Here is a 23,187-nt window from a genome sequence, read left to right on the forward strand (position 1 = left end):
CATTTAAAAAAAATTAAAAACCTCAATTTCTAAAAAATTCCTAAAAAATCAATGGATGAACGGATCTATTTCAAATTTGGTGTGGCTAAAGGTCTACCTAAATCCTTTCATGGTGCAAAATTTCATTTCTTTATCTTTAAAAATGACAATTTAAAAAATAACGTTAAAACCTCAATTTTTAAAAAATTCCTAAAAAATCAATGGATGAACGGATCTGTTTCAGATTTGGAGTGACTAAAGCCCTTCCTAAGAGCTACTATTGTTCCAAGTTTCATGTCTTTATCTTAAAAAATGACGGAGTTATAAGCATTTTTGTTAATTCTCATTAGAGCTGCCCTTTGAAAAAAATCCGGATTTCCCTCCCCGTCCCGGATTTGCCATCGAAATCCGGGCAAATCTGGGCAAATTCGGCCATATGGTCACCCTAAACTTGGTAAGGCCACACTTATCTAAGTTCCATGGTTCCAATGTGTCTGCTGAGGTGGGGACTAGCAATTGGACTGGTGATCTGATCTGTAACAGCCAGAAATGCAGAGTGCATTACTGCTGGACCCAGAGTTCTGCCAACTGTGATCAGAGCTTTCCTTTTAAGATAGCCTTCTACCTTTTATAGCTGCAAAGCTTTCATTGAAAGTGTGTCGTAATACCTGCTGAAATCTGCGCATTTGAGTTCTTTATTTGTTTCATTTATTTATTCATTTATTCATTTATTCATTTATTACATTTAAATCCTGCCTTTTTTCCTGCAAGGAACCCAAGGCACTGTACATAATCCTCCTCCTCTCCCGCCCTGTGAGGCGGGTTGGGATGAGAGTCTGTGACTGGCCCAAAGTCACCCAGTGGGTTTCCATGGCCGAGTGGGGACTAGAACCCGGATCTCCCGACTCCTAATCCAACACCTTAGCCACTACACCGGCTCTCTTTTGTGGTGACATAACCCACTAGTAAAAACTGTAATTTCTGCTCATTCATATACAAGATATCAACAAGTTTTCTCTTGATCCTGGTTCTAACGAAGGTGTTTTGTCTGGTAAAAGTCAGGCCAAGGTCACCTTTCCCCTTACTTGACCTATGTCAGATGATGGAGCTGCCACTCAGTTCTCACAAACATGTTTTTCTCCTGCTCTTCTCCTCTGCCAAAAGTTACCCAGGCAATATTTTTTCCACTTAGGATTTTCAAAATAATAGCAATTTATTAGTATTCTTACCAAAACTCAAGAGGTTTTTCCCGAGATTGCCTTTGAGACCAATAACACAAACATCGAGACACAGGAAAACATGAGGTAATTTTTGGACAGGGACTGAAATGTTTGTTGCATAAAACATCTCCGGCACCACCGAGAGCTTGGGATTTCCAGCAGGCTGCTAAGGGGGTTGTGTTTGTGTGTGAAGTTTCACAGAAGGCTCCTTCAGGTCTGAGGCCAGAGCTGGACACTGTCTGCATTTGTAAAGACACTTCAACCTCAGTCTTGCAAGTCTTCTTCTTCTTCTTCTTCTTCTTCTTCTTCTTCTTCTGATTTGTAGTTCAGAGGAGGATCCAGAAGGGAGGTGTAGCAAACCAGCAGAACCCAGAATGATTTCACTGCTGATGATGATGTTTCTGCCCCGTGGAGCCTGTGAGATGCAGGAGGCAAAATGCCCCTTGGATCTTTTCATGGATCAATATGAACCAAAAAATTATTACAAGTCAGGAGATCAGCGCATTGGTGGGGTCGTATCTGCACAATATGTTGACCAACAACAACCATACGTTTTTTCCAAGTCCCCTCTCACCAGATTTGATCAGTAAGTCAAGCTGTCTTAACAAGATATTATTATTATTATTATTATTATTATTATTATTATTATTTCTTACCTGGCTCTCCATTTTGATCAAGGTGGGGAACAACAGTAAATATAAAAAACATAAAACTGAATTAAGAACATAATATATATATATATATATATATATATATATATTGGTTTTAAAACTTGATTTTGTTCTGACTTTATACTGTTAGTTTTACCCTACCCAGTGCCTGTTTACCCTACCCTGTGCCTGTTTGCATTCTCTTCCCCTCCTTATTGTTTCATTATGATTTTATTAGAATGTAAGCCTATGCGGCAGAGTCTTGCTATTTACTGTTCTACTCTGTACAGCACCATGTACATTAATGGTGCTATATAAATAAACAAATAATAATAATAATAATAATAATAATAATAATAATAATAATAATAATTGTTAGAAAATCCTAAAAACATACTAAAAACATCCTAAAATTCCCCTGGATAGGCCTGCCGGAAGAGATCAGTCTTGATAGCTTTCTTGAATGCTGATAGACTGTCAAGCTGACGATTCTCCTCCAGAAAGCCATTCCACAGTCTGGGAGCAGCAGAAGAGAAGGTCCTCTGGGTAATGGTTGTCAGTCTAGTCTTTGCTGACTGAAGTCTTTGCTGACTGAAGTAGATTCTTTAATGCTCCTCTGCCTGCATTGTGATTGCCCTGATTTACTGGAAACTACCTATATATCTCCTGGTGTGCCTGGTCTCCCTCCTTTCCCCCTGTTGTGACTTTTGAAGAAGGATTAGGAGTGTCATTAACATGGAGACAATATTTATTGCAGCATAAGGACATAGGACTGGATGATTAAGGTCCCCTTGCAGAGTTTCAAAAAAAGACGAAAAACCCTCTTTGCTTTTCAACTCTGTGATAAGACAGAGGATGCAGCCAGGGTAGCTCTTTCTTGGAGGGTTTTTTCCGAATTCAGATTGCTCCCCCCTCAATCCCCAGCATAAAGTCCTTTTATCATGGTATGGAGAATGTGGATAGGGAGACATTTTTCTCCCTCTCTCAAAATACTTGACCCCGGGGTCATCCCATGAAGCTGATGGGTGGGAGATTCAGGACGAATAAAAGGAAGGACTTCTTCACACAGCACATGGAACTCATTATCACAAGATGTAGTGTTGGGTAAATCCCTGGAGGAGAAGGCTATCCATGGCTAGTAGCCCTGATGGTTGTGTGCTATCTCCAGCATTCGAGGCAGTAAGCCTGTGTGCACCAGTTGCTGGGGAACATGGGTGTGAGGGTGCTGTTGCACCATGTCCTGCTTGTTCATCCCTGGCTGATGGCTGGTTGGCCACTGAGTGCACAGAGTTTTTGTTGTTTATTCGTTCAGTCGTGGACTTCATGGACCAGCCCACGCCAGAGCTTTCTGTTGGCCGTCGCCACCCCTAGCTCCCCCAAGGTCAAGTCTGTCACCTCCAGAATATCACCCATCCATCTTGCCCTTGGTCGGCCCCTCTTCCTTTTGCCTTCCACTTTCCCTAGCATCAGCCTCTTCTCCAGGGTATCCTGCCTTCTCATTATGTGGCCAAAGTACTTCAGTTTTGCCTTTAATACCATTCCCTCAAGTGAGCAGTCTGGTTTTATTTCCTGGAGTATGGACTGGTTTGATCTCCTTGCAGTCCAAGGCACTCTCAGAATTTTCCTCCAACACCACAGTTCAAAAGCATCTATCTTCCTTCGCTCAGCCCTCCTTATGGTCAGGATCAGTGTTTCATTCATTATATTTCTATAACACCTTATAGCCAAAGATATTGAGCTTCGGCTGTGGGGCGGTATATAAAATATATATATATATATATATATATATATATATATAATTCAAAAATCATACAGAGTGCAAGAACACTTTCCTAAAAACAGACAGACAGACAGCCCTTACCCATACATCATAATTCTGAAATCATTTTCCCATCACCATCTGCAGGATATACTCTGTGAGGTTCTGGCAGATCTTGGCCTTCATGTTTGCCATTCAAGAGATCAATCAGAATCCCAGGCTCTTACCCAACATCACCCTGGGCTACGACATCTATGAGACCCATTTTCATTCAAGACTGACTACCAAAGCCATGCTAGACCTGCCTACTGGTGGAGCAAACCATGTCCCCAACTACAGCTGTAAAGGACAGAATAACCTGCTGGCCATTCTGGAAGGGGCTGAATCTGACATCTCCATCCATATTTCAACCATGTCGGGTATCTACAAAATCCCACAGGTATGTCAGGAGTAAGGAAGTCAACCATCTCAAGGAACAACTGCTGGGGCCTTCCTGGTCACTCCCTCTGGTGATAAAGGAGGGCCTTCATGTACTAGTGGTAAAGGAGGAAGGGGGTTGCTTTGCTTCCCAGCAGTGTCTGCAGGTTGCTCATGCGTAATATGAGCCCAACAAACTATGCTGCCACCACCCATTACATCCATCTCTAGGCAACTCTCAGACCTTGTTGGACACTCTTGAGGTTAAGGGAATAGAGGTAGAAATTGGCACAACCTATCTCAAAGCTTGAAACTTTAACAGTATAGTGGATAGGGAGAGCTTGCCGAGGAGGCTCGTCCCTGCCCTCCTCCCCTCCCCCCGCCCTGTGGGAGGAACGAGGATCTTGTTTTAGGTGGACAACATGGGGAGGAGGTGCGGTGGTGGCTTGTTTAGCAGTGCTGTGGCCTGTGGTGTCCTCTGCGTGCGGTGTTTGCTTGGGTAAGAAGGTGAACTATTGGGACTTGGTGGTGGTGTGTCACGTTGGAGGAGACAGAATTGGGGTGGGAGGTAGAAAGAGGGAGAGAGAAAACACGCACACACTCACCCAATACATGAGTTATGGGGGCTGCTAAGGAAGTGTGCAAGCCCCATCTCCTGGTTATAGCCACAATAGGGACCTATAATAGCCTCCTTAAAAAAAAAGATGATGATGAAGAAGTATCAGGTAAGGATCTGGGTAGAGATGGTAAGTGGGGTGGCCTCCCTCATTGAGCAGGGGGTTGGACTCGATGGCCTTTTAGGCCCTTCCAACTCTACTATTCTGTGATTCTGTATAGAAGAACATCAGAAGAGCCCCTCTGGACCAAATCTAGAGTCCATCTAGTCCAGAACTCTGTTCACACAATGGCCAACCAGATGTCATCCAGGGACCAACACAAGAAGGACGTGAGTGCAAGTGCATGTCCTCTGGCAACTGCTGTACATAGGCTCACTGCCTCCGATTCTGGAGGTAGAAATAACCAAGAGGAAAGCTTTGGACTTAGTAGCAAAGCTTAATTGGAATGACGCAAACAATTATCAATTACGATAGATGGACATTTATTTACAGGGGGGGGGAAGGGGAAGATGTATAATACACAACACATATTCTAAAGGGGAAAATGAAATAAAGAAGCTACTTGAACCTGCCCTTTTTGTTACCTAAGCATAGGTCTTCATAGAATCATAGAATAACAGAGTTCTACAAGGCCATCGAGTCCAACCCCCTGCTCAATGCAGGAATCCAGCCTAAAGCATCCCTGACAGAGGGTTGTACAGCTGTCTCGTGAAGGCCTCTAGTGTGGGAGAGCCCACAACCTCCCTAGGTAACTGATTCCATTGTCGTACTGCTCTAACAGTCAGGAAGTTTTTCCTGATGTCCAGCTGGAATCTGGCTTCCTTTATCTTGAGCCCGTTATTCCATGTCCTGCACTCTGGGAGGATCGAGCAGAGATCCTGGCTTTCCTCTGTGGGACAACCTTTCCAGTATTTGAAGAGTGCTATCATGTCTCCCCTCAATCTTCTCTTCTCCAGGCTAAACATGCCCAGTTCTTTCAATCTCTCCTCATAGGACTTTGTTTCCAGATCCCTGATCATTCTGGTTGCCCTCCTCTGAACACGCTCCAGCTTGTCTGCATCCTTCTTGAATTGTGGAGCCCAGAACTGGATGCAATACTCTAGATGAGGCCTAACCAGGGCCGAATAGAGAGGAACCAGGACCTCCCGTGATTTGGAAGCTATACTTCTATTCATGCAGCCCAAAATAGCATTTGCCTTTCTTGTAGCCATATCACACTGTTGGCTCCTATTCAGCTTGTGATCTACAACAATTCCAAGATCCTTCTCATTTGTAGTATTGCTGAGCCAAGTGTCCCCCATCTTGTAACTGTGCCTTTGGTTTCTATTTCCTAAATGTAGAACTTGGCATTTATCCCTATTAAATTTCATTCTGTTGTTTTCAGCCCAGCACTCCAGCCTATCAAGGTCACTTTGAAGTTTGTTTCTGTCTTCCAGGGTATTAGCTATCCCACCCAGTTTTGTGTCTTCTGCAAATCTGATCAGCATTCCCTGCACCTCCTCATCCAAATCATTAATAAAATAGGATAGGCCCCAGTACCTGGGGGTTGTCAAATAGGATAGGGCCCAAATTTGGATCCTGAGACTCACAAAGAGAAAGATGAAGCCACATCTTGTGGGGTCCTCAAGAGGACTCTTTGGATTAAATGAAAGGTACCCATTAACTCTTATGGGGTTAAGAAAGCTGCCTTGGACACTGCCTGGGATGTCCTGGCCCGCACTGCCAAGGATCCCACAAGGGGATGCAATGTATATCTTCAACAAATCACACAAAGAAGAGCTACACTGCAAAGGATCCTTGAGATATGTTGGCACCTCTCCTATCCACCGTATAATGATGGGCATTTGGTTAGATACTAAGAGTTTCAGATTAAATTGTATCTCAACGTCATTCTGAAAATAAAACAAAACACTGGCCTTTTTCTTCCCTCACTAGATCAGTTTTGGCTTTGCTGCTCATGTCCTTAATGACAAAACTCGGTTCCCTTTTATCTACCGGACGGTCCCAAAGGAAGAAACCCAGTACCCGGGGGTTGTCCAACTGCTTCTGTATTTTGGCTGGACGTGGGTCGGTCTCTTCGCTCCAGACACTGACAACGGAGAGAGGTTCGTGAGAGCCATCACACCCCTGATGATCAGCAGTGGGATTTGTGTGGCCTTCTCAAAACAAGTGCCACAACCGCATTCAGTAGAAAAGGTCTTTCCAAATGTCTGGCGTTCACAAGTCACTGTAGTTCTTTACTACAACGACTGTTGCTCCACCCCTGTTCCATTCTTTGTTCCACATGAAATCGGGACAAAGGTCTGGATCACAACCGCTTTTCAGGACATCAACTTATACTTGTCATATGAACATGAGTGCTTCATGTATTTTCATGGATCTTTGTCTTTTGTAATGAAGACCCAAAAAAAGACAAAATATGACTACTATATACCATTTTCCTCTGCTCTGGACCTGTTTTGGGAGAAGGCCTTCCATAGTTTGCCTTCAAAGGATACCTTGTCCTTGAAAGGCTGGAAAAGATGCACAGAGAAGGAGAAACTGGAGACACCACCCCAAGAGGAGATTGAGAGAGCCCTGTCACAAGACAGCTACAGTATGTACAACAGTGTCCAAGCCATGGCCCATTCCTTAGATGCTGCCTATTCATCCCAATTGAAGCAGATGTGGATGGTGGGTGGAAGATATGGGCTGGAACATCAAAATCTACAGCCATGGCAGGTACTTCTCCTTATTTTTCTTATATGAATGCAGTAAATCACAGTCCATTGTCCAACTCTGGAATGATTATCCTCAATCCAGACTCAAATGTAGCATTGAGGTAAGACTTCTGACCAATTCTGAGGTCAATTGCATTTAGGAGCTTCCTGCCAGAGGACTACAATTTTGGCCGGTATGGAGACATCAGAAGAAGCCCCCACCCAGGGGTTGCTCCCTGATGGCCTGAGGGAGATACAGCCTTCACCACTGAAGTTGGATTCTCCTCATTCCCAAATACATCTCTGCTGCATCCAATTCTACCGCTTGAGGAAGGGCCCCATCTACACAGGAGTTCTCCCAGACTCTGCCTGCCCTTTTCTTTCTCCTGGTTTAGGGAAACCTTGGCTGTTGTCTGGAGCTGCCCCTTTCCAGCATGTGACTCCTCTGCTGAGGGAACTGCACTGGCTGCCTATTCACTACGAGCCAGGTTGAAGGTTCTTTTACTTTTGTACAAAGCCCTAAACGACTTGGGACCAGGATACCTGAGAGAGCGCCTTCTCCTCTACCAACCTTCCCGGTCACTGAGGTCATCTGAGGGCATGCTCACGGTGGTTCCGCATAGACCCATCCTCCAATTGGAGTCCACCAGGGGAAGAGTCTTCAGCATGGTGGCTCCCTTCCTATGGAAATCCCTGACTCTACAGGTCAGGCAGGTGCCAGCATTGTATTCCTTTTGGCACCTCCTGAAAACGTCATCATTCCAGGAAGCCTTTCCTTAATCACCAGCCACAGTTCACTGTACATTTTGCATCTTTTAAAATCTATTTTAAAAGTGTTTCATTCTGTTTTTATTTTATTTTATCTTGTACACCGCTCTGAAATTTTCAATGGGGAGCTGTGTATAAATATTGTAAATAAATAAATAATTCAGAAGCCAGGGCTGCTAAAATTATTTCCCAGTTTTTCAAGTCCCCACCTAGGAAAAGCTGGGACTCCAATTTGGATGCCTCAGTACTTACATCCCACTTCCTCTGCAACACACACAAACCCATTATGAGGAAAGAACAAAATTCTGTTGAAACTTTTCTCTCTTCTCTAGAGAACTCACTGAACAGAACTTTGCTTTTATATCACTTTTTCTTTTCCTTTTTTCCTTTTCTTTTTTAGATTTAATCACTACAATAATCTTACAAATAATTTATTTATTTTTCTGTGCTGAGTTTCCCACAGACTTTGCACAGTTTAGATTAACACACACACACACACACACACACACACACACACACACACACACACACAGACCTCATCTTTGTAATGTTTACACACATGTTGTCAAGGACCAGGACATCTCCACTATCTTTTGAAAATCTGGCTTTCAAAAGAACCATTGGTAAGGTGGTACTATCTAGAAAAAGCGGGATCTCCCAAACTGTAAACTCAGCATTGTGCAATAATTCTGCCACTAGATGGTGCTGTCTCATTAAAGTAAATGGAAGTGAACAGAACATGTGGAGAGAGGAAGGATTCCATTCATACCACCTGGCTGCCTGTGGCCACTCATGCAATGGAGCCAATTGCAATCTCAGAAGGAAAGCAGAAGCAGAAAGCCCTGGTAAAGCAGCAGGATTTTTTAAAAAAATGTAGAGAAGCTCTGTATGTCTCCAGTGGAGTATCAGCCCCAGTTCATAGAAGATCAGAATGTAAGGTGAGCATGGCTGAGATATCTAACTTGGTTTCACGTTTCCTGAATACTGGTTGTTTTCTCTGTCATTCTAGCTTCACCCTTTCCTGGAATTTTTTTATAATGCTTCTATGGACAGACTGAATTTGGAAGAGAACGGAGAGCCGATGGCAGATTTTGATCTCGTGAATTGGGTGCTGTTTCCCAATAAGACTAATGCAAGGATAAATGTTGGGAGTTTAGAGGGACACAGGTCTGCTGATGTGAAGCTCACCATTAACCCGAAAGCCATTGTGTGGCCCTCTCAGTTTCCGAAGGTAAGGGATTTCTTTTTAGTGCTGTGCTGAAAATTTTGATTCTTCCATCTTGGGCATTTCATTGGGTTGGGGGGAATGAAACTTCTCATGGAAGAGGCTGGGAGAGGTGAGAATTTTGGAGAATTTTCTCCTTGGGGTGGGGGACAGGGTTTCCACAAACCTTTTTAAGTGTAAGCAGTTGTTGAGGGGTCCTCTTATTTATTTATTTATTTATAGAACACTCTCGCCACTTGCAGGAGCCCAAGAGTTCTTCTAGGATGCTTATTAGAGAGGGTGAGGTCACATGGTCTCCAATAGGCATTCAGTAAGTACTCCCAGGCTCTTCCAAGTGCTGGGAGTGGTTTTTTAAATAAATAAATAATTTCTTGCCCGCCTCTCCATTTTGATCGAGGCGGGGAACAACAATAAATGATAAAATACATAATACTCAATTAAAACATAATATACATTGTGAAAAACATCCTAAAAACATTTTAAAAACATCTTAAAATTCCACTGGATAGGCCTGCCGGAAGAGATCAGTCTTTATAGCTTTCTTAAATGCTAGTAGACTGTTAAGTTGACGAGTCTCCTCCGGCAGGCCGCTCCACAGTCTGGGAACAGCAGAAGAGAAGGTCCTCTGGGTAACAGTTAGGCATGTGCTCCGCTCTGATTAGGAGCGGAGAAGCAGTAGCGAATTGGCCTGCTCCGCCTTGCCCAGAGGCGGAGTAGAAGCGGACCGTGGACCCCTAGAAGCAAGGCGAAGAGAAGCGCCCATTTTTCGGAGCTCCTCTTTCAGGCGGACCGCTCCGGTCGCCATCTTGAAACATTTCGCCCATAGGATTGCATTGCGGAAAACAATCAGGGATAACTGGGTTGTTTTTTAAGCTATCGTTCTGAAAATTCTTGTGCTCAGAGAGTCGTGGATGGGGGTCATTTTGAGACTACTCTCACCTCTCTGCGTCATGCGGGTCACATGCTAGAATTTTTTTAAAAGTCGGGTAAACAAACATTACAAACAGGGACAGCGCGGGTCATACGGCGGTTTTTGCCCATAGGATTGCATTGCAGAAAAGAATCGGGGATAACTGGGTTGTTTTTTAAGCTATCATTCTGAAAATTCTTGTGCTCAGAGCCGTGGATGGGGGTCATTTTGAGACTACTCTCAACTTTCTGCGTCCTGTGGTTCACATGCAATATTTTTTAAAAAAATCGGGTACATTTACAATACAAACGATAGGGTAAACCAGCTGTGGCGCGGCGGGGTTTATTTGAAGCGATGACAGGCACATTCAACTCCCAATCCTGATGAGAATTGATCTCCTCATGAAGCATCCTCCAATCCCAGCGTTCGAGGGTGGGGGACTAAGGCAGAGTCATCCTGAGATCTTTGAGCTCTCAGCGTCTTGTGGGTTTGGCATTCGTTGGGAGAGGGTCTACTTAGCTAGCTGCTGCTGTGTACTTTGGAGATAGATTAGGATTTTAGCTTGGCGCGTGTGTTTGTTTGCTTCTTTCTGACTTTTTGCTTAGTTTGCTCTGTGTTTTTCCCTTACTTTGATTTAATATAAACTTTATTTTTAAATGTTGGAGTGTATGTTTGTTTGTTTGATTCGTTTCCCCCCTCCCCTCTCTTAAAGCCCGATTGTGTGCACTGCTTTTGTGAAGTGCAACAGCCACAGATTGAGCATTTTGGGGAAAGCATACACACACTTCTTGTCCCATTTCCCTACATTTAGTAATATTCTTAAACATATTATTATATTCTTATACATGGACACATGGATAAGCTATCATGGTGCCGAGTTTGAGGTTTCTAACGTGCAAATTGACGGAGCTATCGAAAGGGGTGTGAATTAGGGTTATGGGTGGTGCGTTAGAGGTTAGAGCCGCGCCAAAAATCAGGGGATGATGGGACTGCCTTGAGTCTGGGTGTCCATGTGGACACATGGATAAGCTGTCCTGGTGCCAAGTTTGAGGTTTCTAACATGCAAATTGACGGAGCTATCCCAAGGGGTCTGAATGGGGTGCCCGATTTTCATAAATTCCCCAAAAACTAGGGGATGATGGGATTGCCTTGAAACTTGGCGTGCGTGTGTATACGTCCATGAGGTGTCATGGTGCCAAACATGAGTTTCTAACTTGAACAGAAAAAAAAATGTTTACTTTTTAGCTTTCAATGCAACCCTATGGGGGAAAAAACGGAGCTCCGATCCGGATCCGGAGCTCCGAGCGGAGCGGAGCGGAAATGGGCAGAGAGTGGGCAGGGCAAAGCGGCCCGATCCAAAAATCGCGGATCTGGAAGTGAAGCGGAGCGGGGGGTCCGTGCACACCCCTAGTAACAGTTGTTAATCTAGTTTTTGCTAACTGAAGTAGATTCTTCCCAGAGGACCTGAGTGTGCAGGGCGGATTGTATGGGAGAAGGCGATCCCGCTAGTAACCTGAACCCAAACCATGTAGGGCTTTAAAGGTGATAACCAACACTTTGTACTTTGCTCGGAGACTAATTGGCAGCCAGTGACAAGATTTTAAAACTGGTATAATGTGGTCACCCCTAGGTGTACCGGTGACCAGCCTGGCTGCCATATTTTGTACTAGTTGAAGTTTCCAGACTAGACACCAAGGGAGCCCTATGTAGAGCACATTGCAGAAGTTGATCCTTGAAGTTACCAGCGCGTGCACAACCATCTTTAAGTCTTCTAACTATAGGAAGGGGCGCATTAATAAATAAAAGACCTCTCAACACCTGGCTATAATTAAAAAGGTATGTTAAAATCCTCTCCCCCTAGCCCAAAGAGAAATCTTCCCCCTCATTGCAAAAGTGGCAGAAAAAATAATAATGCTTCTTTCCCAGGGAGAGAAAATGTTCCCAAAAATAGCGGGGGGGGGGGGGGGAGAGATTTGGCATAGCACAAATGCATTCCATTTGATCACCTGGGAGATCCATTATGTTTGAACAATTCACTGAATATTCAAAAAGGAATTTGACTGGATGTCTACGGACACTAACCTGTCAGTTAAGCGTGGCATTTGGTTAATACATTCAGGTTGGGAGAGGTGTCTCGGTCCTGTGCCTTATAAAGCTTTATAGGTTAAAACGAGCACCTTGAATTGGTTCAAAAACACTCAGGTAGTCAGCACAAACAGGTGAGAATTGTTCTTACATGCTCAGACGTTCTGGTCCCAGTCATTAATCTTGCTGCCCCATTTGGCGCAAGCTTCAGCTTCTGGACTGACTTCAAGGGCAGCCCCACCTAGAGTGCATTGCAGTAATCAACTTGGAAATTACCAAAAGATAGATTACTGAAACCACATTATCACTGTCCAGGTAGGGGTGTAATTGTGCCACCAGCTAAAGCTTCTAGATGGCCTCCGAGTCACTGAGGCCACCTGAGCTTCAAGGGATAGAGATGGGTCCAGGAGAAACCCCACCCCAAGTTATGAACCTGCTCCTTCAAGGGAAGTGCAACCCCATCCAGCACAAGTTGAAATGTACCAACGCCTTGATTTGCATCCTGAAGCTCATTGGGAAACATGGAAACTCTTTTAAAGCAGGTGTGATGTTGTCTGTGTGACCCAGGGCTGGTGCTACCATAGAGGCCACTCAGGCGGTCACCTAGAGCGCCAAGCTAAGAGGGGCGCCACAGAGCGCAGCACTCACGGGTGTTGTTGGCTGTGAGCTGGGCCAGGCCAGCCTGAGGCCTGGGTGGGTGAGATGGTGCCCTGCGCCTGCTCAGCCGAAGCGAAGCCAGGAATGCTGGGGTGGGTTGGGGCCTCCATGTTCAGACTTCCACCCGGAAGCCGCCCTCCCAGAGACACTCTAGCCACCTGAAGCTGCTTCCCAGGGCCGGGAGGCCACTGCCAGAAGAAGAAGAAAAAGCATGTGTGAGCTTAACCCTGGCCCAAGCCAGCCTCTGCCTTACTCCCAAGGAAAGGGCACCGGGTCGCCTCGCCGCTCTCCTCAAACAGGCCGCGATGTCCAGGCAGGCGGGCAAGCAGGACTCCCTCTCCCTTCCCCCAGGAAAGCTAGGGACTTGTGGACTCCTCGCAAGGCAAACTCTCCTGCTTCCTGATCCTGCACGCATCGATCAACGGGACTTGCATCCGAGAAAGCGTTGCACCAGGAGGCACCAGTTTGGCCCGATCCGCCTATGCCTCCTTACTCGGAAGCCTTATTCCCCCGAGTAAATGTGCGGAGGGGATCGGGACTCCAGGATGCATAGCGGGTTGCGTTCGCACGGAAGTAAGTCCCGGTGAATTCCAGACGGCTCGTCCCCAAACTGAAGTGAGCCAGTCCCAGCGCTCCACTCAGCGCACACGTTCGGACTTCCACGCTATTTGTGGGGGGTGCAAGTAGCTCGCCTTGCCTAGGGTCCAAAATAGTCTGGCACCGGCCCTGGTGTGACCTGCCTCAGTTATCCACATTCTGGACCTCCTGAACTGCAGCATGGGGTGAGAAAAAGACCACTCAGAGTAACATGAGCCCTTTGGTGCTACGGCACTGCAGAGCACAGGGGGGAAGGTTGCTTACTCCTTCCATCCTTTCTACCACTGCATGCTGCTTAACCACAAAATGGGTTACAGAATGCATTAACCTTAATGCATTCCCTTAACCATTTTGTGGTTAAGCAGCATGGTTTAGCATGTTATCTGAATGGGGGCCCTAAGTCTTGAATCCCAGGAAAGTGGTTATAAGAATCCAACCTAAGTCCGCAGTCCTATGCACCCTTATCCCAAAGACACGGGACTCACTTCTGAGTTAACATGCATTGGCACTGGCTTTAATTTTTAACTGAAGTGGTTCTAGCTTAATATTCTGGATTGTTTTGGTTTGAGAACCCATAGCTCAGTGTGATACAGCACGTGCCTTGCGTGACGATGATCCCAGGATTTGATCCCTAACTTCTCCAAATAGGGAAAGGAAAGAATTCTGCATGGAACCCTTGTGGGCCATTGCTGCCAGCCAGTGTCGACAATACTGGGCTACATGGACCAACATTCTGATTTATTTATTTATTTATTTATTTATTTAATTACATTTATATACCGCCCCCAGCCGAAGCTCTCTGGGCGGTTTACAACATTTTAAAATAGTAAACATTAAAAGTATACAATTTAAAAACACACACACACACACACACACACACACACACACACACACAAAAACAGTATAAAAACAACAGTATCCATTTAAAAACAACAATTGTGGGGTCCATCAAAAACAAACTTAACGTTGTTAAATGCTGTTAAAATGCTGTTAAAAATGCCTGGGAGAAGAGAAAAGTCTTGACCTGGCGCCGAAAAGATAACAATGTTGGCGCCAGGCGAGCCTCATCGGGGAGATCATTCCACAGTCGGGGGGCCACCACTGAAAAGGCCCTCTCCCTTGTTGCCATCCTCTGAGCTTCCCTTGGAGGAGGACCTTAGATGTTGAGCGCAGTGTACGGGTAGGTTCATGTCGGGAGAGGCGTTCCATCAGGTATTGTGGTCCCAAGCCATGTAGGGCTTTATAGGTTAAGACCAGCACCTTGAATTGGGCTCGGAAACATATAGGCAGCCAATGCAAGCGGGCCAGAATCGGTGTTACATGCTCAAACCTCCCTGTTTCAGTATAAGGCAGCTTCCTCTGTTCCCATGTTCCTAAGTCCCATTGACTTAGGGCATAGCTAGATGGGGCAATATCCTGGGGATTGCCCCGGGATCGTCCCTGTGCATCCACATGATGCACAGGGCATCCCGGGAGCAGGGAGGGATGATTCCTCCTTTCCCCCAGGATATCACCTTACCATGTTGCAGTTTTTCCTTGGTCTCGGTCTGATCCCAAGACTGCAGAACATGTGGCCGGGCATGGTGGCTTGTCCCGGCTCCTTGCGAGTAAACTTGAGGAGCTGAGACCCGGGCACGGGGCACAGAGCTCCTCAGGAGTTAACACTGAGAACATTGTATTTAAGGATGTTTTCCAGGTTTCTGAAAGACTGTATTCTCCCATATGAGCCTGCTCGTCCTCTGAGATCTTCTGGGGAGGCTTTTCTCTCTGTCCCACCAACATCCCAGGCACGCCTGATGGGTACGTGGGACAGGGCCTTCTCGGTGGTTGCTTAAGGCTCTGGAACTCCCTTCCCAGGGAGGCTAGGCGGGCTCCTTCTGTGCTACACTTTCTGAGACAAGCAAAAAGTAGGCTTTCGGAACTATACTGCACCTGTGTTAACGTATTGGATCCCTCCTTTTAACCTGTTACAGTTTAAAAAAAATTTAACATGTTTTTAATTTTACTGTAGGTTTAATTCTATTTTAACTTTTGTAATTTATATTTATACGTTTTAGTTGTACATGTTTTAATCTCGTAAACTACCTTGAGACTCCCAGTACTGGGGAAAAGGCGGGATAATAATAATAATAATAATAATAATAATAATAATAATAATAATAATAATGTAAAGGTAAAATATGTAACACTTTGAATGTTTCAGTAAACACAGTTAGCTAAGCTAAACTTTTTGTTAGACTTGATTGTTCTCTGTGAACTGTGTTCATGAGTAACCAAATTGGTTTAAGATTCTTCTGTTATTGTGCGTTGGACGTTTTAGCTTTGTCTTCTGCCTTGAGTCTACATATGTACAGAAAGGAGGGATATAGCTGCTGAAATGAACCATTATGCCCAAAATGCTTCTCTCAGATGAAGAGCCTGGGGACTCTGGAAAAAGAGCTCCTGCTGGTTTGGGATTTTTTCCAAAACCACAGTTCCATCCTTAGACATAAATACACTAACTCATTTCTGTTCTCGTTCCTTCTAAGAACATAAGAAGACCCCTGCTGGATCAGACCAAGGGTCCATGTAGTCCAGCACTCTGTTCACACATCGGCCAGGGATGAACAAGCAGGACACGGTGCAACAGCACCCTCCCACCCATGTTCCCCAGCAACTAGTGCACACAGGCTTATTGCCTCGAATACTGGAGATAGCACACAACCATCAGGGCTAGTTGCCACTGGTAGCCTTTGCCTCCAGGAATTTATCCAACCCCCTTTTGAAGCCATCCAAATGGGTGGCCATCACTACATCTTGTGGAAGTGAGTTCCATAATTTAACTATGTGCTGTGTGAAGAAGGACTTCCTCTTATTTGTCCTGGATCTCCCACCCATCAGCTTCATGGGATGACCCCGTTGAGTTCTAGTATTTTGAGAGAGGGAGAAAAATGTCTTCCTATCCACATTCTCCACCTATGCATCTCTTTATTGCTAGACAGGGCCTTGTTCCAGGTGTGTCGAGAGCTGTCGCCCAGGATATGCGAAGGAGGTCCAGGAAGGAGAGCCACCTTGCTGCTATGCTTGTGCTCCATGTAAGGAAGGGACGATCTCCAGTGAGGAAGGTATGTGCTCTCATAGGACAGTGTATGCTCTCCTGGGAAATTGGGCAAATATTCAAGCTTATGTTAAGAACAGGAGATTCTATTCCAGTCTTCCCTACCTTCTGACATAAGGTATGTGGTGACCAGGGAGAGAAGGCCTTTTTGGTTGTGGCACCCTGCTAATGGAATGCCCTCCCCAGGGAGGCTTGCTTAAGCTATTCTTATTTGCCCAATTAGTCTGGTTTTAATAATAATATTGATTAACCACAAGCAAATAACTTTAGGCCTTTGATCACGTTAGCGTGTCGCCACCATGAGAAGAGATTGAACATTGTCATAAAAACAATGTTCAATCTCTTCTCATGGTGGTGACACACTAACGTGATCAAAGGCCTAAAGTTGTTAAGAGCAGAGACACCACACTGACAACAAAGGTCCGCATAGTTAAAGCAATGGTATTCCCCGTAGTAACCTATGGCTGCGAGAGCTGGACCATAAGGAAAGCTGAGCGAAGGAAGATAGACGCTTTTGAACTGTGGTGCTGGAGGAAAATTCTGAGAGTGCCTTGGACTGCAAGAAGATCAAACCTGTCCATACTCCAGGAAATAAAGCCAGATTGCTCACTTGAGGGAATGGTATTAAAGGCAAAACTGAAGTACTTTGGCCACATAATGAGAAGACAGGATACCCTGGAGAAGAGGCTGATGCTAGGGAAAGTGGAAGGCAAAAGGAAGAGGGGCTGACCAAGGGCAAGATGGATGGATGATATTCTGGAGGTGACAGATTTGACCTTGGGGGAGTTGGGGGTGGCAACGGCCGACAGAAAGCTCTGGCGTGGGCTGGTCCATGAAGTCACGAAGAGTCGGAAACGACTGAACGAATAAACAAACATAAAAACAATTCCTTGTGTAGAAAAGCTCTAAATCCTTACAGAGCATCTCTGGGATCCTGTATCAGAGGATTCCAAGGAGACAGAGGGCCTTGCTAGACCTGGTGGAAAATCCGGGGGAGAGGAGGGGAGGCCTCACGTTTTGAATAATGCGAGATCTCGCCCTTATTCACACGCGAGCCACAAGGAGTTCTGGAGGAGAGCCGTTGTGGCCACCATTTTTTTCTTTTAAAGTAGCAACAGCAGTGCAGGAGCCAGGAAAGGTAAATGTTTTTTTGTTTTTAATTCTCCTTCCCCCCATCCGCTCTTTCCCCCCCCCCACGGCCCCCATCTCCCCCTTGCAATTTCTCCCCCGGCCCAATGGGCACAGCGCTCCTATGGAGCACTGTGCCCAGTGTGCGACTTCTCCCGGCTACACATAAGCCATCTAGCTGGGAAAAGCCATGGAACCGGCTAGACTTTCCACAGCCCCGGGCTCATCCCGGGGCTGCGGAAATACCAGGCCACAAACGGTGCCAGTTATCCCAGGCCAAGGGAGGGTTTAGCCTGGGCTGACTCCAGGATCCCCTGTGTGTCATCTGGACGCACAGGGGTGTGCCCAGGTATCAGCCCGGGCTAAACCCTCGTCTAGCAATGGCCAGAGACCTAGTTTATTTATTTATTTATTTATTTATTTATTTTAAGCATTTTTATATGCTTAAGTTTGGATTACTGCAATGCGTTATACGTGGGGCTGCCTTTGAAAACGGTCCGGAAACTTCAACTGGTGCAAAACAGGGCAGCAAGGTTATTAACAGGGACTGGCCGGCGAGATCACATTACGCCAGTCCTTTTACAACTTCATTGGCTGCCAGTCCAGGCCCGGGCCCAATTCAAAGTGCTGGTATTAACATTTGAAGCCCTAAACGGTTTGGGGCCAGGTTATCTGAAGGAACGCCTCCTCCCATATGTACCTACCCGGATCTACAGGGGGCCTTCTCCATGAGCCCCTGCCAAAGGAAGTGAGGCAGGTGGCTACTAGGAGGAGGGCTTTCTCCGCTGTGGCACCCCGGTTGTGGAACGAGCTCCCCAGAGAGGTCCGCTTGGCGCCTACACTGTACTGCTTTCGTCGCCAGCTGAAGACCTTTTTATTCACTCAGTATTTTAACACTTAATTTTAACTTAAATTTAAATTTTACTGTTTTAACTCTGTATTTTAATCCTATATCAACTTTGCTGTGTGGTTTTATCCTGGTTGCGCTTTTTATACTGTATTTCGTAATTGTGTTTTAAACTGTTGGGTGTTTTACTGTGGTTTTAATTTTTGTGAACCGCCCAGAGAGCTTCGGCTATTGGGCGGTATAAAAATGTAATAAATAAATAAATAAATAAATAAATAAAATAGCGCCGCCTCACCATTTCTGACATCGAGGCGCTTTACAATAACACATAAAACAATTCCATTAAAACCCTCAAACCACATTACAAATTTAAAGTTAAAGGAGTATAAGAACAGTAAAAGCCAACCTCTGAACCAAGAGAGATTTGGTTTGGAGAGGGAGCAAGGTTAATAGATACTCCATCCATGATGTAAGGTAGCCAACCAGAAATGTATGTAGAGCCTGCTTCTACTTCCTTAATCATTCTGAACTTACACTGCAAAAGAACTTGTCAGGTCCAAATCAGTTTGGTATTGTAAAAAATAGGAAGGGATTAACATGAGAATGTGCATTTGGAAATAAAACCCAAGGTATCTGTCTAATGAAGTGCTCCATAGCGGTGCCAAATTGCAGGCACTCAAGGTGGTACTCTTAGCTGACATGAAAATATAGGGTTCATCCAAGGATAAGGGAAGGTTTTATGGAGGATGGGTGCTCCTGGCATGGAACTGGTTCTCCTGTGATGTCTCTGAGAACTAGTCAGACTGATCAATGAATGTGTAAGACCTGAGTTCAAATCCCTCATTAGGCTGGAGACTTACAGCCTTGGGCTGTTCACCACCACTCAGCCCAACCTATCTCACAGGGTTATTGTGAGCATAAAATAAGATATTTCATTTATTTTCTTTAAAAAAAATGTTGTCCCTTGTGTGTGTGTGTGTACATAAATGTATTTGTTTACTACATGCTTATCTTGCCTTTTAAACAATTATTATCTACTAAAGTGGCTCACATTAATAAAGAAAGAGAGAGGCTCCTCCATCAGATGTACGAGCTACAATGAGAAGACACAGAAGGGGAAGTGGAGGGAAGAGCAAGGGGAGGAAGCTCAGTCTTTCAAGGCTGTCAAGAGACATTTACTATAAATGTACTTTGTACTTGTGTACAAAGCCCTAAACAACTTGGGACCAGGATACCTGAGAGAGCACCTTCTCCCTTACCAACCTGCCCAGTCACTGAGGTCATCCGAGGGCCTGCTCCTGGTGGTTCCACCTAGATCCATCCTCTGATTGGAATCCACCAGGGGAAGAGCCTTCAGCATGGTGGCCCCCCTCCTGTGGAATTCCCTGCCTCTGGAGGTCAGGCAGGCATCAACCTTGTACTCCTTTCGGCACCTCCTGAAAACATCTTTATTCCAAGAAGCCTTTCTTTAACATGCAGTCTTGGATTTCTGATTTTTTCTTCTTTTTAAATTCTGTTTTAACTGTTTTATTCTGTTTTTATTTTCCTTTTACCTTGTACCTTTACCTTTTTCAATGGGGAGCGGTATATAAATATTCTAAATAAATAAATAAATAAATAAATAAATAAGATGAATCAACTATCAGGTCAACCCATCAGTCCATCTCACCTGCTATAGTCAACTTTGACTAGCAGCAGGTCTGGAAGGTCTCACAGAGGCAGCTTTTCCTTCCTGATGGAAGCTATGGGGCGTAGCTCAGTGATAGAGCATAAACTTGGCATGTAGAAGGTCCCAGTTTTAATCCTTCAGCCCTACTCAATGTTCTTTCTCCAATCTTCCCATCATCTCCCCACCCAATGAAATAGAAAAGGGGTTGTTGTTGATGTCAGATGGATGTTAGTGAAACTAAAGATGCTCTCCTTCTTTTCAGATGCAGGCCATTGCAACAAATGTCCAGCAGACCAGCACCCAAACACAGACCGAGATCAATGTATACCAAAGTCTATAACCTTCCTGTCCTATGAAGAACCTTTAGGGATTATCCTAGCTTCCTTTGTTCTGTTCTTATCATTAAGCACGAGCTTTGTGTTAGGAATCTTTGTGAAATACTTAGAAACTCCCATAGTCAAAGCCAACAACCGGGACCTATCCTCCATACTCCTCGTTTCCCTCCTGCTTTCCTTCTCGTCCTCCTTCCTCTTCATTGGTCAGCCAGGGATAGCAACCTGCCTTCTCCAACAAACAGTCTTCAGTATCATCTTCTCAGTTGCCGTCTCTTCTGTGTTGGCCAAAACAATCACTGTGGTGCTGGCCTTCCTGGCCACAAAGCCAGGGAACAGGGTGAGAAAATGGCTTGGGAAGAGTTTGGCCAACTCCATTGTCATTTCGTCTTCCAGTGTCCAAGTTGTTATCTGCACCATCTGGCTGGGCATCTCTCCACCCTTCCCAGAGGCCGACATGCACTCCCAGCCTGGACAGATCACCTTGCAATGTAACGAAGGGTCTATTGTCATGTTTTATGTTTCTCTTGGCTACATGGGCTTCCTGGCTGCCATCTCCTTCACGGTGGCATTCCTAGCCAGGAGTCTGCCTGGGTCCTTCAATGAAGCCAAGCTGATCACCTTCAGCATGCTGGTCTTTTGCAGTGTTTGGGTGTCCTTTGTGCCCACCTACCTGAGTACGAAGGGGAAATACATGGTAGCCGTGCAGGTCTTCTCTATCTTGGCCTCCAGTGCTGGTCTACTGGGCTGCATCTTTCTTCCCAAGTGCTACATTATTATACTGAGGCCTAATCTGAATACAAAGGAGCATCTCATGATCAAAACAAAAGACGCTCCTGAGTACTAGTGAAAGGTTCTGCCCCTACTGGAATCTGCCCCCAAACCACAGTTTCCTATGCTGGCAGGAAAATATTCTGGAATGGAACCCAAGCTGGTCTATTCCTAGTGGACTCCAGGCTGATCCAGAAATACAAGGAGGGTCCATCCACCTTCCTCTTTGTACCCCCAAGATTCTTGCATCTTTGGGCTCAATCTTTCTAGTAGCAACTCAGTAGCACCACCACTAGAGAGCCCCAGAGAGTATCACCCCAGTCTGCAGCCTTTCAGGGATTCCAGCAGGCCTATCCAGTGGAATTTTAAGATGTTTTTATAATGTTTTAGGATTTTTTAGGATGTTTTTAACAATGTATAGTATGTTTTAATTCAGTTTTATGTATTTTATCACTTATAATTGCGCCCCGCCTCAATCAGAGTGGAGTGGCGGGTAAGAAATAAATTATTATTATTATTAGTAGTAGTAGTATTAGTATTACGTGACAGAACGTCTTAATTTCCCCCTTCCCCCGCCCCTGAAAGTTGCCTCCTCTGACATGGCTCCTCAGTCTGAACAGGTTCTGCAGGCTAAGGACTTTGCTAGACCTACATTAAAATCCGGTGGTGAGGAGGGGCCAGCCCATGCTAGAAGTAGCTCGGGCTGTCGCTCCTTTCCACACGTCAGATGTGACAGGGTAAAAGAAAGCCCTGTCGCGTCCTCCATTTTGTTCAAGCCTTAAACAGCTGGGTGCACAGGAGCACACCAGCTGCAAAGGTAAGTTTTTTTAAAAATTAAAAACAGGGTTCCCCGCCCCCTGCAACAAATTTCCTCCCCCCTGGCCACGATTCCCCCCCCCAATCTCCGATTCCCTCCGCAATCTCCGGTTTCCCTCCCATCTCCCATGGCTCTTCTCCCCCTGATCTCACCACCCTGCCCTCTTCGCCTCGATCCGCAGCCCCCCTGACTCTCTTCACCTCCGCCTTTTCCGGAGGCGAATTAGGCCACCTCGCTCCTGCTTCTCTGAACCGAAGAGAAGCAGAGCACATCCCTAATGATTTGTATATCTGTGGATTCAATGAATAAGAAGCAAACTTTAAGAAAAGGAAGAGGGGGATTTTGACTTTTGTAATTTTAGAGCAAGAGTAAATGTTGTTATATATTTTTCCTGTGGAGAAGATCAGAAGCCCATCTTAATTTTGTATTTTTTTAATGTTTTTTTGTTTTGTTTTCTGTCTTACTTTGTGTATTTTGTGTTTGTTAGTTTATGTTACGAAAAATAATAAAAATACTATAAAAAATAAATATAGAGACAGCTTAACTGAGGATACTTTTTGTCGTAAGCAAAGAAAATTTCCTGACAGTAACATAAGGTATAATGACTTAATATATACTGAAGTTTTAAAAATGATATAGGATAAATTGCAATCTGTTTCTGTAACTATAAGGGATTATGGTTTTCCTGTTCTGCAATGTCATAAAATGTAGTGAAATACAGAATATAGAAGAGAAATATCAGATGATTTCATTAAAGTTATAACTTAGGTTAATGATAGCAATCAACAAGTCCCTGCAGTTCTCTGGGTGACCTAGAAGGGTGTAGGGCCATAGGTCTTCTAATTTCCTGGCCCTCCTGATCACTGCTTCGGTGCCACCCCAAGCAGTGACAAAGCAGCAACCAGCTTTGCTCGGTGCAGGGGTAGCTGGGAAAGGAGGAGGC

At 45.1% G+C, this 23,187-nt stretch overlaps 1 protein-coding gene across 1 annotated transcript in view; it reads left to right on the top strand.

The window, feature by feature from the left end:
* Positions 1 to 21,503, top strand: part of LOC134395754 (vomeronasal type-2 receptor 26-like) — a 23,645-nt gene extending 2,142 nt beyond the window's left edge. The window contains exons 3-5 of the mRNA XM_063121917.1: positions 3,756 to 4,047; positions 16,561 to 16,687; positions 20,587 to 21,503. Of these exons, the coding sequence (XP_062977987.1) occupies positions 3,756 to 4,047; positions 16,561 to 16,687; positions 20,587 to 21,503 (1,336 nt within the window). The remainder of the gene's footprint in view (positions 1 to 3,755; positions 4,048 to 16,560; positions 16,688 to 20,586) is intronic.
* The last annotated feature ends 1,684 nt before the right edge of the window (positions 21,504 to 23,187 follow it).

Source organism: Elgaria multicarinata, chromosome 3, assembly GCF_023053635.1.
Source record: "Elgaria multicarinata webbii isolate HBS135686 ecotype San Diego chromosome 3, rElgMul1.1.pri, whole genome shotgun sequence".
NCBI classification, from domain to species: domain Eukaryota; kingdom Metazoa; phylum Chordata; class Lepidosauria; order Squamata; family Anguidae; genus Elgaria; species Elgaria multicarinata.